Raw genomic sequence first — 16,170 nt, forward strand, 5'->3', positions numbered from 1 at the left:
TGTTGAGCAGGGTATTCGTTCCATAAGAAACTTTCTCCTACCAACAGTTTGTTTCATAAGTTACACTGTAAAATGTCATAAAAGTAATGGTACAAAACTTTATAACCGTCAATTCGGCTATGTACAGTATGTACATGTCAGTAGGAAATGTATAATATTCTTAGGTCAATTATGAAAAGATTGAAATGCACATTTTTGAACTTTGACTCATTTAGGTTGATACAAAACTACTTTAAAAATATATATACAGATGAGAAAGATTAGTCCATGTGAATTATTTGTGAAAAGTTAAGAACGAGTATAGAGTATATGTAAGAGCACAGGCCCTCTTAAATGGATCGAATGTTGATATTCACAGTGGCAGAGTCAGATCCAAACTCATTCCCCAAGCTCAGGGTGTAGAGTCCACCATCTTGTTTCTGTACGTCCATGATGATCAGCGTGGTTAGGTCATCTGTGTTTTCAATGTGGAATCTCCCTTGTTGATCTTGATTTTGGATTTTTCTTCCACCACATGACCATGTTATCTCTGGGGTAGGCTCGCCCGTAAAAGCACAGGCGACGGTCAGAACTTTGCCTTCGTCAATGCTGATATCAGAGGGAAGAGCTTCAATTTTAGGTGGAATTCCTTCATGGAACAATAACAAAAAAAAAAGTTTTAGGATCACTGAAAACAATTATGATTCTCTTTCTACCGAATTGTTATGCACTAAAGACTACACCAGGCTACTGAGCTTGGCTACCTCTACCAGTAATTGTATTGCTCACCTCTGATGCCTGCTTTAAGCATTCTACTAGTTGAGCTTTCCAGTTGTGTCATACTAGATTTTCCCATAAAACTGCTGGAACTCATTTCTACAAAGGACTCTTGCATGGAGGACATGCTTTGGGCAGACATGCTTGCAAATTTCATTTCAGTCATGCTGCTAGCAGTGCTGCTGCTGAAACTGCTGAAGGAGGCCTCCTGCTTGGAGGCAGACATTTGGACTGACTGAGACGAGAAGCTTCCTTGCAAGCTCGTGTCGCCACTTGTCCTCAATACTACCTCTCTGGAAGGTTCTTCCACTAGAGCTGTGGAGCATAGCAGATACACAGTGAACATCAATGACATCAGGTTAATTGGTGACATCTGACATTGACTTACAGAAATCGAAACCTAGACACGCACAGAAACGTAACCCAAACAGAAACGTAACCCGAACAATTTGCCATTGAAGCATAAGCAAATACATCTATACATACATTTGTCAAGAGCTAGCTCAATGTCTCCAAGAAATGAACCTTATGTTTCTATTATTATATTACATGCAGGTGCTAGGAATCAGTAAGAGAAAAATGATTAGTCAGAGATGATCATTGATACATTACACATTCTGAAAATAAATGCTTCAGGGAAGTTGGTAGCTTTTCTTTGAAATATAACTTGTCCAAGCTTCTGTTTAGCTGTAAAGAACCTTTTGACCATAAAGATAAATTCACACAGGATGTCCCTCTTGCGTGTGGACTTAACAAGGCTTCTGAGAGTTTGCTATGCTCACAAGACACAATGGGGAAGAAAAGGAAGAGAAAAACAAAACACGCAAAGGCCACAAGCAAGTACAGACAATGGTGAAGATATACTTACGAAGGACTGTTAAGGAAGCAGTGGCTGAACATTGGCCATGGAAATTTTTGGCCTTAATCGTGTACTTTCCACTGTCGCTTACTGATGCATTTCGGATTTCAAGAGTGTATATGTTTCTAGAGCGGCTCACACTGATATGTGAAGAAATGGAAATCTAAAATGAAGGAGAAAAGACAAGGATTTATATTCTTCAGCAGTAGATGTGGTATTTAAAATTTTCTTAAATCGTGTATACAGGGTTACACTTACTGGCAGGTTGTTTTTAAACCACTCAATCTCAGGAGATGGCTCGCCACTGATCTCACAGGAGAAGAGGACATTCTGTCCTTCATTAACGTTCTGGGATCTCGGCTGTGAGATGAAGGCTGGGGCATCCGAAAGTTCCTTGCTCAGGCTCAGATCGAACTGACACTTGACGACCCCTTCGCTGGTCTTGCCGATGCAGGTGAGGATTCCTGCATCTCTGTGACTGGCTTGCTTGATGGTTAGGGTCTGATCGCTGCCCGAGATGCCGTATCTGTATTCCTCCGAGTTCGTGAGCTCCCTCCCGTTCAGGACCCACTTCACGTCGGTGGCGCCAGCAATGTTGGCTTTTAAAGTCACTTTTTGCCCATCAGTTATGCTCATCTGAGTAGAAGAAGCTTTAATCTCAGCGTGAGTTCTGATTTCTTGGGATGCCTGTGATGTTTTAGTGACTTCCTCATGGACAACTGATTTCTCCAAGGACATTGCTGCTGATTTCTTGACATCTTCGGAAATCAGAACCTTTGAAGCTTCCTCCTTGAGGGCGAACTTTTCTTGAGATTTCATCTCTGACTTCTTGATTTCTTCAGAAGTTATGGATTTCTGGGAAATTTCCTCGTGGACAGCTGCTGCCTTCTGAGAGGTAACTTCAGAGGTCTTTTGTATAGATACTTTCTGTGCCTCAATGTCTTTTGCAGCTGAAAAGAAAACCAGATTTAATTGGAAAGAAACACCCCTCCCCTTACTTTTGTAAATTCTGCATGTGAATGATATGGAGACAAAGAAAGAGTGTTGACTTCTGTATGCAGTGTAGGTGATGCCTAATAATTTCTGAGATCCAATCCTGGAAAATTGTCATGCCTGAAATTTTGAGATCAGTGAAATGATTCTTTAAACTAAATAAAGCTGAAGATGATTCTTACGACTTAAGGAAAAAAGTTTTTTAAAAAATCCAAGGATTTAAGAGATGTGTAGACATAGGAGATTTTGAATAACTTCCACAATAATTTTTTTAGCATATTAAGATGGAGCCAACTTATTTTCATTGGGAAAATGAATATGGCTCTTTCATTAGCTTGGTACTGCTTTGGAAAATTAGTAAGAGTGAAGGTTTAGGGAAGCAATACCATTTTTATCTACCTGACTTTAACCTTAAATATTACTGGAAGCAGGGACTGGCTCTATGGAATCTTGTATAACACTACATGTAGTTAGGCCCTTCATAAATGTTGTCAATACTAATAAGAAAGCACATATGGACTTCAAATATGTATTTCTACATTTGTGGACAAATGGTATGGTAGTATTAGAACAGTTTGATTTCAGTATTTTTTGTGTATGTGTGACAGGGAATGTTTAGAAATGTTTCCTTCATATTATTTTCTGAAGAATGTTGGTCAGAGTAAAAGCCAACTCACCTTTTATTGTTAATTTGCAGCTGGAGGTCACAGATCCAGCCGAGTTCGTTACTGTACAAGTATAAAGTCCACTGTCAGAAGTATTAGTCTTATGAACTTCTAAGAAGAATCCTCCTTTGTCTTCAGAGAGTTTGTATTTACCTCCTTGTGTGATAGCCTGCAGAATGCAAGTGAGTGAGTTTTTAAGCTTTCTTGGGGAGATGGGAATGAGGGGGAGAGTTTAGTTTAGAAGATAAAATTAAGGACATTGTTACCTTTCCATCTTTTGTCCAGGAGACAGTAGGCTGGGGTTCTCCAGTAGCTCTTATTGAAAATTTAGCAACATTATCGGAAGAAACAGTCGTATCCTGCAGCCCACTAATAATGACTGGTTTTGAAGAAATTGTTTCAGGAGCTTTTGTTTCGACTTTCTTGGTTTCGATTGACTCGGCAGTTTTCTGAGTGGATTTCTTGCTTTCTGATATACTGGACACCTGTTCATGGATACTCTTAAAGGCTTGCCCCTTAAACTGGAAGCTCGTTTTGGAAGTTCCACCTTCACTAGAAATTTCACAAACATATTCTCCACAATCCGACTCGGTGAGATTCAGAATTTTGAGCTCATAGTTACCATCTGCTGAATAATGAAACTGGAAGTGCCCATCTTCCTTCAGTTTCTTGCCATCTTTATACCAGCTGACCTCTTTAGCACACAGTATACTGCCCTCAACTGCACAGGTCAGCTTTGCAATGTCCTTGGAAGCCTCTGCTTTAAGAGACCGAGTTATCTTTGGCGGGGCAGAGACTGGTAACTGCTGAACTTTCTCTGTCGGTGTGGGTTTTGTCTCTGTGGGTGACACGGCTTTTGGAGGAGAAGTTACTGGTTCTGGAGATTTTACTCGTTTCGGAGACTTAACTGCTTCCGGGGACTTCACCCGAGGCTCTGGGGACTTGACTCTTGGGGGTGACGTCACAGCCTTCTCAGTTACCTTGGCCTTTTGGACTGTCAGAGTGAAGCGTGCCTCTTGCTTCCCTTCACTGTTTTCTACCACCACGCTGTAGTCGCCCTCATCAGAGGCTTGGACTGAAGAGATCTCAAAGGTTGATTTGTACTTGGAGGTGGTCACTTGGCGGCGGGCGGAAGTGCTCATCACTTCCCCTCCACGCAGCCAGGTCACAGTTGGCACCGGCTCGCCATCTGTATCACAAGAAAACCTTGCCGGTTCTCCTTCGTAGACCGTCAGGGACCGTGGCTTTGTGAGAATTCTCGCTTCCAAGGTCGTCTTGATCTTTCTGGTTGTGGATTTTTCTTCCAGGGATTTTTCCTCTGAGACGGCGCTTTTCATTTCGGCAGCTGCATAGTGTTCATAGGATGAGAGACTTTCCCTCGTCTCTGTCATCAGGGATTTCACCTCCCTCACGGAGGAAGCCGCTTCCATCTCCGACGTTTTCTTAAACGACGAGACTGCATATGCTTCCGTTCTTGTCAGCTCAGGGAAAACGGATCTAGGGACTTCCTCGTCTCTGCGCCGGGAGGCATAGGTGGTATAGTCACCCCCAGTGACGTCCAAGGTTGCGTAGTCGGAAGCTTCGCCCTTGTAGTTGGTGCACACGGCTCTGTACGTGCCGCTGTCATCAATATGACAGTCCAGGATTTCCAGGGTCAGCACCCCGCTCGTGTTGGTGTAATGAATCTTACTGCTCTCCTGCAGTTCCACGCCGTTGTGGTACCACTTAACCTCGGCAGTTGGTTTAGACTGAACGTTTAGGATGAAACGTGTATTCTGGCCACACGGCACCCTGTGGGAGCGCATTCTCAATGTGATTCGAGGGGCGTGGTCCAGCGTGAAAGGCTGCTGGCTCAAGACTTCATACTTCCTCTCGGACGTCTTTTGAGTCTTTAAGGCCGCTTTCATGGACTCATACCTGGAAAAGATGTCAAATCTCGCAGACCTCTCAAATCTTGAAAGCGATCTCTCACTGGACACAGGGCTCGGGGAACGTGGGCGAGTTCTCTCTGGGGTTGGGGACCTCCGTTCTACGTCCTCGTCGTCTTCGTATTCCTCGGCTGGTCGTGGATGGGAATGGATCAGCTCCGAGACGGGCCTCATCAACTCAATGTAAGTTGGTGACAAGGAGCGCCGCCGCCTCAGCAGCCTGGATGCAGAGGAGGACGATTCTCTATGCGCATGCTTTGCCATCTCGTATTCTTCCTCAATTTCTGTGATCTCGGTCACTAGCCTTTGTCGTCTTGATTTCTTTCTTGACTTTTCTTCCTTTGACAGATGGTCAAGCTCACTTTTGTATTCCGAGAGGCGCTGGGTCGTAGTCACTGGCCGAAGCAGCTCCTCGTCCTCCTTCTCGGCCATGATCCTTTGCCGCTGTTTCGGCTGCCTGTATGAGGCCCGGGCGTGCCTTTCCCGCAGCTCTGCATACTTTGTGCTGGTCTCGGTCTTTGTTGGGATGTGATAGGTTGAATATCTGAAATCTTTCCTTGTTTCCTCCGTCCTGATGTGAGCTTGTGGTGAAGAGTAACGTAGGCTCGACAGCTCAAAACGTGGAGGACTTCGGCTTGGGGGTGAAGCTGAAAAACCCAGTTCCAGCTCTTCTTCAAGGCGCAGCCTCTCTTCCTCTGTTCTCTTCATGGCCAAGTAGTCATCAATGGGAAGGAGGAGTTCTTCATCGGAGATGTCACCCAGAGAGCGTCTTCTGGGTCTGTAATAAAAGTCGTAATCGGGAGAAGGTGTACGCCGGCGGGCTGGTCTCACTATCTCCAGATCGTCTTGGGACAGTTTGGGAATGCGCCATTTGGGTCTGTATTGGTCTGTAATGCGTGGAAGAGGCATCACATAGAACTGTTCCCATCTCGAAAGGCGGATGCGCTTGGGCCTCTTCTGCACAACCCTGTCAAGTTTCCCAGGCATTTCATACTGGTCGCGGATCTTTTTATACCATTTCATGTCAGACATAGGCACGAACTGCTTGATGTGTTGGTCTTCCTCGATGGTGGTCTGTTTGTACTTGCGCGGCTCTGGGACTTCGTACGGCATACGGAGTTTGCGCTCTTCCTTCTTCTCTTCCGTCTCAAGTCGGTATTCTCCCTTCACGGTCTTGGTGCTCACAGCTGGTTTGTACAGGATGGCCGCTTCTCTCAGAGCCTCTTGGGCTACCTGGGTCAGCGGTACCGATTCAGTTCCAGAAAGAATCTCGGCCATTCTCAGCGTCTTGTCGATTTGCCTTTGTACGTGCCGCTCACGTTCCTCCTTGCTCTTGAACTCATGCTTGACGTACCTCAGGCGTTCCACTTGCAGATGAGCCTGGCAGCTGGTGGAACCAGCTGTGTTTGTGGCTGTGACTCTGTAATAACCAGTGTCTTCGGGCAAAGTATCCCTGATGTGCAGAGCATAATAATCCAAGCCTTCATGGATAATTTCAATGTTGGGCCCGAGGGACAGTGGCTGGCCATCTTTCTCCCATTTTAATGTTGGTGGGGGGATGCCAGACACTCTGATCTCAAAGCAGACGCTTTGGCCTTCTTGACATTCTGCATTGGCCAGGAGTCGCTTGAACATGGGTCTTAAGGTGGTGTCTGTTGGAGGCGGGTGTGGGGTCACCGTCAGCTTTGCCTTACAGCTGTCCTCACCGTATTTGTTCCTCGCCACAACAGTGTATTCGGCATCATCTTCAATGGTCACGCTGTTGATTGTTAATTGGTAAAGACCTTTGTCGGACTCAAATGTGTACTTCTTGTCGTCATCACCTGGTTTGATTTTCTGACCTGATTTATACCATGTTACACGAGGCTCTGGGTGCACAGTTATCGTTACCCCAAACCGGACATTTTCACCCACGTAAGCTGTCTTATTATAGAGAGGCAGGGTGAACTCTGGTGGCCTTTCCAGGAGTCTCATCGTATCGGTCCTGCGCTTAATTTTCTTCATGGTTCTACGGCAGTAGTAGTCATAAACTTCCCTCACACCTTTAACAAACAGCTCTGCGTAAGAACTGTCTTCACCATAGTCATTGACTACTTTGCATCTGTAGGTACCGTCATCGAATTTGGTGATGTCTTTGACATAGATGGTAGCCACTCCATCTTCATAGGTGATTTCGTATTTCTCACTGTTCTCCAGCTGTCTGACACCAAAGTACCAGGTCACTTGAGTAGACTGATCATAATTTTCAATCCTGCATACATATTTGACATAGCCTCCTTCTTCACCAACCGCGTGCATTATCTGCCCAGAAACTGGGCCAATTTCAATGGATGCCACTTTCACTTTAGCAACACTCACTCCCCTCTGAGATCGAATTGCACCACCACAGGAGATCCGGGCTGCTGACACAACCATGTTCAGGTCTTTCTTGATCAGAGTGTGGTAGTAACGCCGGTGTTTTAATGTTCTAATCACTTTAGTACTGACTCTGTCTATCTTCTGCTTCAGCCACGGGTGCTGGAGTGCCTCAGATGCGGTCATGCGAGATTTCCTCTCTTTCACCAAAAGCCGGTCAACAAAATCCATGGCTTCAAGGCTAATTTCTTTGAATGCTTCTTCATCAAAAGTATATTCAGCATTCATGATATTCTCAATTATCTGTTGGTTAGTTTCAGCCAGGAATGGGTTGATACCACTCAAGAGCACATATACCAGTGTTCCAAGGGACCACATATCTGTGGCCGTGCTCACCACATCATGTTGGTGCACTTCAGGTGCATAGTATTCAGGGGCAGTGAACTGAAGCCTAAAGTTGTCCCCTGGTTTCAGCTGACGAGCTTGACCAAATTCTATTATTTTAATGACAGAGCTCCTCCTCGTTTGGTAAATGATGTTTTCTGGTCTAATGTCAAAGTGTCCAATACTATGACTATGTAAGAACTCAAGTGCTTCACAGACTTGGCGAACATAACTTACGATTTCTCTTTCATTTAGCTCAAAAGCACTTGTGTTAATGCGTTCAAATATGTCAAGTCCTGATATGAACTCAAAGATCATAACTAGTTCTTCCATGCTTTCAAAAGATTCATGGAGGTATAAAATGTTTCTGTGCCTAGCAATGTTTAGAATGGAAATTTCCTTCTTTACCAAAACCTGATCGGTCCCTTTGACTTTAACAAATTTGGCCATGAATGTCTTCTTTGAGGAAGTTTCAACACAACGGTGGACAATTCCAAATTCACCTCGCCCAAGATCTTCAGCAATCATATATTTCTCATAGAGTTCCTTGGTTTTGGAGTGAGAGGCTTTAGTCATGGAAACTTCCCTGGTCTCATCCACCTCTTCATCGTAGTTCATGGCTCTGGTTTTATCTTCTTTGGTTACAGTTGGTTCTGAGGGCTCAGAAGGCTTGCTCAGGCCAAACTTATTTTCAGCTATTACCCGGAACTGGTAACTTGTCTTTCCAAATAAGTTGATGACGGTATAACGTGTTTCTCGGGCCTGCCCTACACGGAGCCATCTTTCTGCTGTTGTTGCGCATTTTTCAATAATGTAGTTGGTGATTTTGCTGCCACCATCGGTAGCTGGCTCAGTCCATGTTAAGTTGACAGAATCTCGTGAGACATCACTCACTTTGACTCCTCTGGGTGGGTCAGGAACATCTGCCACATCCAATTCAACTGTCTTTTGGTCAATTCCAAATCTGTTTTTAGCACAGACCACATAGAAACCGGCATCTTTTCTCTCCACTCCATTGGGGAAAACGAGTGATGTAAAGGACCTTGTGACAATAACTTGGTACTGGCCGTTATTGTCAATGAGATCTTGTCCTTTCTGCCAGGTGATCACAGGATCTGGTTTCCCACTGAAAGGGATCTTGATGCTGACCACCTCACCACGGAGGGCATGAACAGCTCCCATGCCTTCCAGGTTTTTAGGCAAATGTATCTTAGCTGGAACTGTATCAAAATAAAAGAGGAGGGAATACAATTTAGTAACATGTAACACTTTCCTCTCCAAATTAGTAAGTCATTTAAAACCCAACTGATGCTTATGATATGTTTTTACCTTCTACTTCCAAGGAGGCAGTGCCTGACACAGATCCCCCTTGGTTGGTAGCTCTGACTTGGTAAACTGTGGCATCATCATCTGTGACACTGGCAATAATGAGCTGGTGGTAGCCACCTTTAAATTCTTGAATCCTGTACTTCAAGCCATCTGCAATGATTTCTTTGCCTTGTCTGTACCATTTCACAACAGGTTTCGGATGACCTGTCACCTTGCAGACCAAAGTAGCATTGCTCTGGTACCTGACATTTAGATTTCTCAATTCTTCTTTAAAGTGTGGTGCCTGAATGGGAACGTCAGATTTAGGAGTGACAGGTTCGGACACTTCACTCCATTCACTTTCCCCACCTAGGTTTTCACATTTCACACGGAACTCGTATTCAAGACCTTCAATAAGGTTTTGCACTGAGAAGACAGTTTCTCGGATTTCTTCCGTTGTCACAGCAATCCATTTGTTCTGCTTCTTCTCGCGCTTTTCAAGATAGTAATTTCTAATCTTCGCACCTCCGTCGCTGGCAGGTGGCTTCCAAGCCACAACACAGGAATCTTTTGTGATTGCAGTAATAGTTGGTTTTCCAGGAGCACCTGGCTTTTCTATTTTAAAAAAAAATGATTTGAATTAGGAGGTGAAGCAGGCAAGTTTATTAAAAGCTTATTTCTAAAAGTAGAATGAGTCCAAAGTCCTATTACAATAGTTATTCTACTACCTTCTGGTAAGAAAATTATCAAAAAACTTGAATTCCTTTTCAAAAAGGGGATAGGGTATATATTTCCCCATTTATATTTGTAAATATTCAATGGAAGTGAGAAAAAAGGCACTGGTGCTTGATCTGAATCTTAGCTCTTTCCTTTCAAAATTATTTTTTCACCCAGTAAAATGCCATCTCTGCATGCAAGATAGCAATCGGGTCGTACTCACCAAATGGACTCTTGATGATCACAACTGAGGAGACCTCTAGAGGCTCACTGATGCCAAACGTGTTCTGAGCTGAAACCCGGAAGTAATAGCCAGCATTTTCTGTGAGGTTCACAATTCTACAGGTTGTCACTGAGATGGCTGAAGACACCAATTGCCATTCAGCCCCTTCCTTGGCCTCACATTTCTCCACCACATAATTGGTGATCCAGGAGCCACCATCGTCTGCAGGTGGCTTCCAGCTGATGACTACAGAGTTCTTCAATAGAGCTTCAATCACAATTGGTCCTGTAGGCTTGTCTGGTTTATCTGTTGGGAGAAAATACAATTGCATTAATTTTCATAGCGTGTTTCCCAAGACTTTGCTTTTTTTCCTTAAAAAACAAAACAAAAGGATGAAAACAAAATACCTTGTATTTCCACGTCAAGCATGGCATCAACTGTTCCAAAAACGTTGCTGAGCTGAACTTTGTATTTCCCCGCATGAGTCTTACGTTGGACGTTTTTCATGACAAGATGAGTATAGTGCTCAGTGTTCTCAATGGTAATGTTTTCTGAGTTTTGCAAGAGTTTCTGGCCATGGAACCAAGTCATGGCAGGTACTGGACGACCAATGTACATAACATGGAGTCGAAGCGTAGAACCCACAGCACCGTAATACTTCTCTTTGAGTGGGTAACCAGGATGGAACTGTGGTGCCGCTTGCAGGAGAAGCTTGCTACTGCTTTCCACTTCTCCAACTTCATTAGTAGCTATGCAGGTATAAACACCTTCGTCTTCTTGTTCCTCTGTCATTACTGTCAGAGTATGTGTGCGTCCATCTGAAGACATTTTGTATTTCCGGCTTTGTACAAGTTCCTTACCAAATCTGTACCATTTAATGTCAGGAAGAGGCCTTCCGACAATCTGGCATGAGAGTTGAGCAGGTTCACCCAATTTGGTGGTAACATCCTGCATTTCTTTGCGTACTCCTGGGGCCTCTCCAGCTGAAAGATGTGAAAGATGATGTTAGTGCATAGTTACTGCTGAACCTGGTTTCCTGTCCTTGTGTGTCAGCAATGGAGTTATCCTATTGATAACACTTTGTTAGATACCATGGATTACATATGAATGTGATTCTTAGACTCTGTGGAAATGATTTTCCTAGGGTTTGTGGGAAAATAGGGACCCCTGCACCCATTTCTGCTGGTATCTTTCCTATAGAAATTTGCACCTATTCCCTATGTGTTCATATGCTAAAATGAGCAATTGTTTTCCAAATACTTGCTCTCCCATAAAGCTTTCCAGCGATCTACTTAGTATAGAGAGGGAGATTAGCCTTAACATGTTGTTGTAAATCATAAGCAGACATCTAAAGGCTACTTACACGTTAGCTTAGTCTTTATAGACGTAGCAGTTCTTCGAGGTCTGCTAAGACCAGTTTCATTCTCAGCAAAAACCCTGAATTCATATTCAGTAGCTTCCAGCAAACCACCTATTGTAAATTGCTTGTCCTTGATACGTTCCTTATTGCTCTTCTTCCAGGCACTATCTCCAGACTGTCTGTATTCAACCCAGTAGCCCAGGATTTCTTTGCCACCATCACATTCAGGTTTCTCCCACTGTAGAGTGACACTGTCTTTGGATATTGAAAGAATCTCAAGTTCTCCTGGTTGACTTGGCTTATCTGAAATAGTTGAAAACAAATTAAAAAGGGAGTCAATTTCACTGATGAAATAGAAGGAAAAGACTAAAGATATTTTCCCTCTTAGGTCATAAGCCCTTAGAAAACCCTTTCCTTACCAAATGGATCTTTGCAGACAACTGGTTCGGAGGCGGGGCTGGTCTCGCTTAGGCCAACTTCATTCTGTGCGATGATGCGGAACTGATATTCAGCATCAGGAACGAGCCCGGTGACAGTGTACATTGTAGTGGTTATCTGTGTCTTGTTGTGTCTGACCCATTTGTCCGTCGATGTCTCCTTGCGCTCAATGTAGTAGCCTGTGACTCGAGAGCCACCATCATCTTTGGGCCGGGACCAGGACAAGCTAACAGAACTCTTGGTCACGTCAAGTACTTCTGGAGGATTGCTTGGAGGTTCTGGCGGATCTATATACATAAGTGCAAAACATACATGTTTAGAGCATATTCCCAGATCTTGTACACTGATGGCTTTCCTTTAAAAACAAACAAACAAAAACTGAAATAATTTTTACAGTTTGGTGGTTGAATGGGCACTTACTCAGCGGTGTCTTTGGTATGACTGGTTCCTCGGATTTCAAGGGTTTGCTTATGCCAAACTGGTTTTCTGCTGAAACCCGGAAGTGGTATTCCACATTTTCTTTGAGGCCTTTCACCACCAGGGATGTGCCTCGGACTCTGGAATCGATGGTGTACCAGGCTGCCTTAGGTACTTCTCGTCTCTCAAGTATGTAACCCAAGATGTCAGCACCACCATCATCCGCAGGAGGTCTCCAGCTGACCCTTACAGAGCGAGCTTGTATGTCATCGTATTCAAGGGGTCCTTCTGGGGTGTTGGGACTTCCTATCACCTTGACCTTGATGTAAACAGCCTTCTTGCCACATTTATTTTCCAGAACCAGGTCATAGGTGCCAGAATCATTCCTGTCTGCTTCCTTGATCACAAGCTCAGTGTGTGTTTCTGATGTTGCGATCATGGCACGCTTGCTAACGTCGTGGCCTTCCTTGGTCCATTTGCATATTGGGAATGGTTTTCCCTTGATTGGTATGGTGAGTCTGATGACCCCACCTTGTCTTACAAAGACACCTTCCTGGTATCTTTCATCAAGTTCATAATCAGGATATTCTGGGGGAGGAAAAATGGTAGGGTTACGATTTGTAATTGGGGAGGGATGAGGAGGAAGTAAGTCTGAAGGCAACTTTAGCAGAAAATAAGCGATTATATGTCTTACCAAGCATTTCGGTGACTTTGACTGTTCCGGGTACCTCAGCAGGCTCCCCAGGGCCCCCAGCGTTACAAGCGAGGACACGGAATCTGTATTCAGCACCCTGAGGTAGATGTGTTAAAGTATACTCCCGAATCTTGGTGGGCGTGGTGTTACATTTGGTCCATTCGTGTTGATCTACTTTCTGCATTTCGATCAAGTAGCCTGTGACTTTAGATCCTCCCTCATCTTCTGGAACACTCCAGGCCAGGGAGACGGATGTCCTTGTAGTATCAGTCACTCTTGGGTTTTGTGGCTTTCCTGGTGGAGCTGGAAGGAAGAATAAAGCAACAATATACTTCTCAGAGTTGATGCCAAGTGGAAAGTCAACTGTGCCACCTAACAAACTCAGTGAATGCTTGAAATGTGGCCTGTTAGCATTAAACTAGTTCCCATTTTGTGCAAATTTGTTTGATTTTACCAGTTAAAATGCTTAAAGGTTTTGCTTTTACATTTGTCTTAAATGTGGTTTACTTGTGATCGCAACACCTTACATTTATCATGACTATCTTACATTGGGAAATATTAACGTATTTTTTTTAAAATTTTACCATCTTATCTGTGATAGGCTCCTATGTTATGAGTCTCATTTTAAAGAAGAGGAAACAGACCCAAGAAAATTATGTAAAAAGTTATTTGACAGAAGTTGTTGGGAAAAACACAAATTAGTTTTGGGGATGATGAAAATATATTATGGTGATATATATGTGGTGGTGAATCCAATAGTATATTTAAATAAAACCTCATAGAGCTATATACATCAGAATGACGAGCTTTACTGCATATGAGTGTATTTAACTATCCTTATACAAAACACTTACCGATTGGATCCATGGCAACAACAGACTTGGAAGGACGACTTGGTTTTCCAGTCCCTCTTGCGTTAATGGCTGTGACACGGTGTTCGTATTCTAAGCCTTCAATAAGGCCGGTGGAGCGGTACCGTGTCATTGTCACTGGCACTTTATTGACACGGACCCATCGATCTGCTCTCACTTCTTTGCGCTCCACGATATAGCCTGTCACCTGGGAGCCACCGTCATCTTCCGGTGGATACCACGTAAGTGTCATGCCATCACGGGAGACATCGAATACCTGTAAGGTCTCTGGAGGTCCAGGGATACCTGTAGCATGACAAAGGCAAACACAATATAGCAACGTGATTACATCAAACTAAAAACTATCAGTGTCTGGGCTTTCGGTTGGTGTTTTCAATGGCATTCAAGATACTTGTGACTGTTTTTCCAGTGTTTTCACTTTTATACTTTTCTTGTTCCTCATTTTCTTCAATTCTGTAAACAGTGATTAAGGATACACTCTGCAGTCTTTCTCCCTCGGAAACATAGTCTTAACTTATTGCTTTCCTGCCTCACTCCCTTCCATTTTAAAAAAAGAACTATTTACTTATTTGAAAGGTAGAGTTACCCATGCAGAGAGAGAGAGAGAGAGAGAGAGAGAGAGAGAGATCTTCCATCTACGGATTTTCTCCCCAACCCCCTCCCCCTTTTTTTGCACTCGGAACCAAAGGTGGGGAGAAAGGCAGGGGGTTCCAAGAACTTACTTATGCTGCTGCGGCATTCTATGACCTCAGACTGCAAGTAAGAGCCAATGCCGAAGCGGTTTGTTGCAGCCACGCGGAACACATACTCGTTTCCTTCAGTGAGTCTGGTAAACTTAAATGTGGGTCTAGTCACTGATTCAGAAACTGGCAGCCACCCTGGACGATGAGCGTCGCGTTGTTCTACCACATAACCACTCAGTGGAGCGCCACCATCCAATTCGGGCGGTTCCCAAGAAATGGTAACTGATGTAGCTTCAATTTCATCAATCTTGATAGGCCCAGTTGGTGGACCAGGCTTGTCTATAAAAGAAAAATAAATCCAAGAAATGCATTTTCACTTCAACTCACACTTGTGTGACTCAACTCCAGCAGCCTGCTTTGTCAGTATCTTTGTCGCCATCCCCCCATCCTTACCGAGAATAATCACTTTAATGGTCTCTGAAGTAGTTCCAGTAACATTCTTCAATTCAAGTGTATATTCTCCAGTGTCTCTTATGGTAGTTTCACGGATGGTTAATTTAGCTACTTTACTATGAGTTTCAACTGTGACACGATCTGATTCTCTCAATTTTGAACCGGCAAAGAACCAGGAAGCAGCAGGAGGTGGGCGACCTGCAATAGGTATCGCCAGCTCCACTGGTTTGCCCGCCGGCACATGGATGGTCTTTTGAGGCATCATAGAAAGGTCGATCGTTGGCAACACTGTGAGACAGAAATTAGGCTTTTATTCTTGAGCATTACTTACAATGAAAAATTATTATGAACTCTGAATGCTTTCATTTTACTTTTTTATTGTTTTTTGGCTACTCGATACATACCTCTGAGATCTTGTACAGTCACAGCTGTGACGATCTCTCTTGGTTCTGACACGCCTTTCTCGTTTTGTGCCCTCACCCTAAATAAGTACTGTTCACCTTCATTTAAGGAAATAACAGTGTGCTCCAAGACTGTGGGTTTTAAGGTAACAACCTTCATCCATCTCTCTGTGCCAGCTTTGCAGGCCTCAAGTACATAGCCAGTGAGTCGGCTGCCACCGTCGTAGAGTGGCTTTTCCCAGGCAAGGGTGACAGTGGATTTGGTGACATCGACCACTTCTAGCTTTGTAGGCACCAGTGGCACTTCTGAGACCAAGACTGCATCGGATGTTTCGCAGGGTTCTCCAATGCCATAAATGTTTTCTGGCAGCACTCTGAAATAGTACATGGTTCCTTCTACAAGCCCGGAAATTCGGTAAAGTGTCTTGCTGCACTTGGTGGTTACTGTTTTGAATGCTCTCATGGCAGCTTCACGCTTCTCAATGATGTAATTATTGACTGGAGCACCACCATCAATTGTGGGAATTTCCCAAGTAATAGTCACAGAGTCTCTTGATACTTCTTTAACTTTCACTGAAGGACATGGACCAGGAGTATCTAAAAAAAAAAAAAAAAGTGAATAACCATACTTCTTCTTTGTCTGATTTATTATATACATGTAATA

The 16,170-nt window shown here is 43.8% G+C and overlaps 1 protein-coding gene across 1 annotated transcript in view; it reads right to left on the minus strand.

Annotated features, from left to right (window-relative positions):
* Window positions 1-329: 329 nt before the first annotated feature.
* TTN (titin) overlaps window positions 330-16,170 on the minus strand; it is a 274,245-nt gene continuing 258,404 nt past the window's right edge. The window contains exons 296-312 of the mRNA XM_062188546.1: window positions 15,510-16,103; window positions 15,106-15,393; window positions 14,692-14,991; window positions 13,952-14,254; window positions 13,098-13,400; window positions 12,407-12,991; window positions 11,968-12,273; window positions 11,552-11,851; window positions 10,596-11,171; window positions 10,189-10,494; window positions 9,270-9,863; window positions 3,540-9,160; window positions 3,286-3,442; window positions 1,874-2,565; window positions 1,625-1,778; window positions 769-1,071; window positions 330-628 (exon numbers count right to left, since the gene is read on the minus strand). Coding sequence (XP_062044530.1) covers window positions 330-628; window positions 769-1,071; window positions 1,625-1,778; window positions 1,874-2,565; window positions 3,286-3,442; window positions 3,540-9,160; window positions 9,270-9,863; window positions 10,189-10,494; window positions 10,596-11,171; window positions 11,552-11,851; window positions 11,968-12,273; window positions 12,407-12,991; window positions 13,098-13,400; window positions 13,952-14,254; window positions 14,692-14,991; window positions 15,106-15,393; window positions 15,510-16,103 — 11,681 coding nt within the window. The remainder of the gene's footprint in view (window positions 629-768; window positions 1,072-1,624; window positions 1,779-1,873; window positions 2,566-3,285; window positions 3,443-3,539; window positions 9,161-9,269; window positions 9,864-10,188; window positions 10,495-10,595; window positions 11,172-11,551; window positions 11,852-11,967; window positions 12,274-12,406; window positions 12,992-13,097; window positions 13,401-13,951; window positions 14,255-14,691; window positions 14,992-15,105; window positions 15,394-15,509; window positions 16,104-16,170) is intronic.

Source organism: Lepus europaeus, chromosome 1 (genome assembly GCF_033115175.1).
Source record: "Lepus europaeus isolate LE1 chromosome 1, mLepTim1.pri, whole genome shotgun sequence".
NCBI lineage: Eukaryota > Metazoa > Chordata > Mammalia > Lagomorpha > Leporidae > Lepus > Lepus europaeus.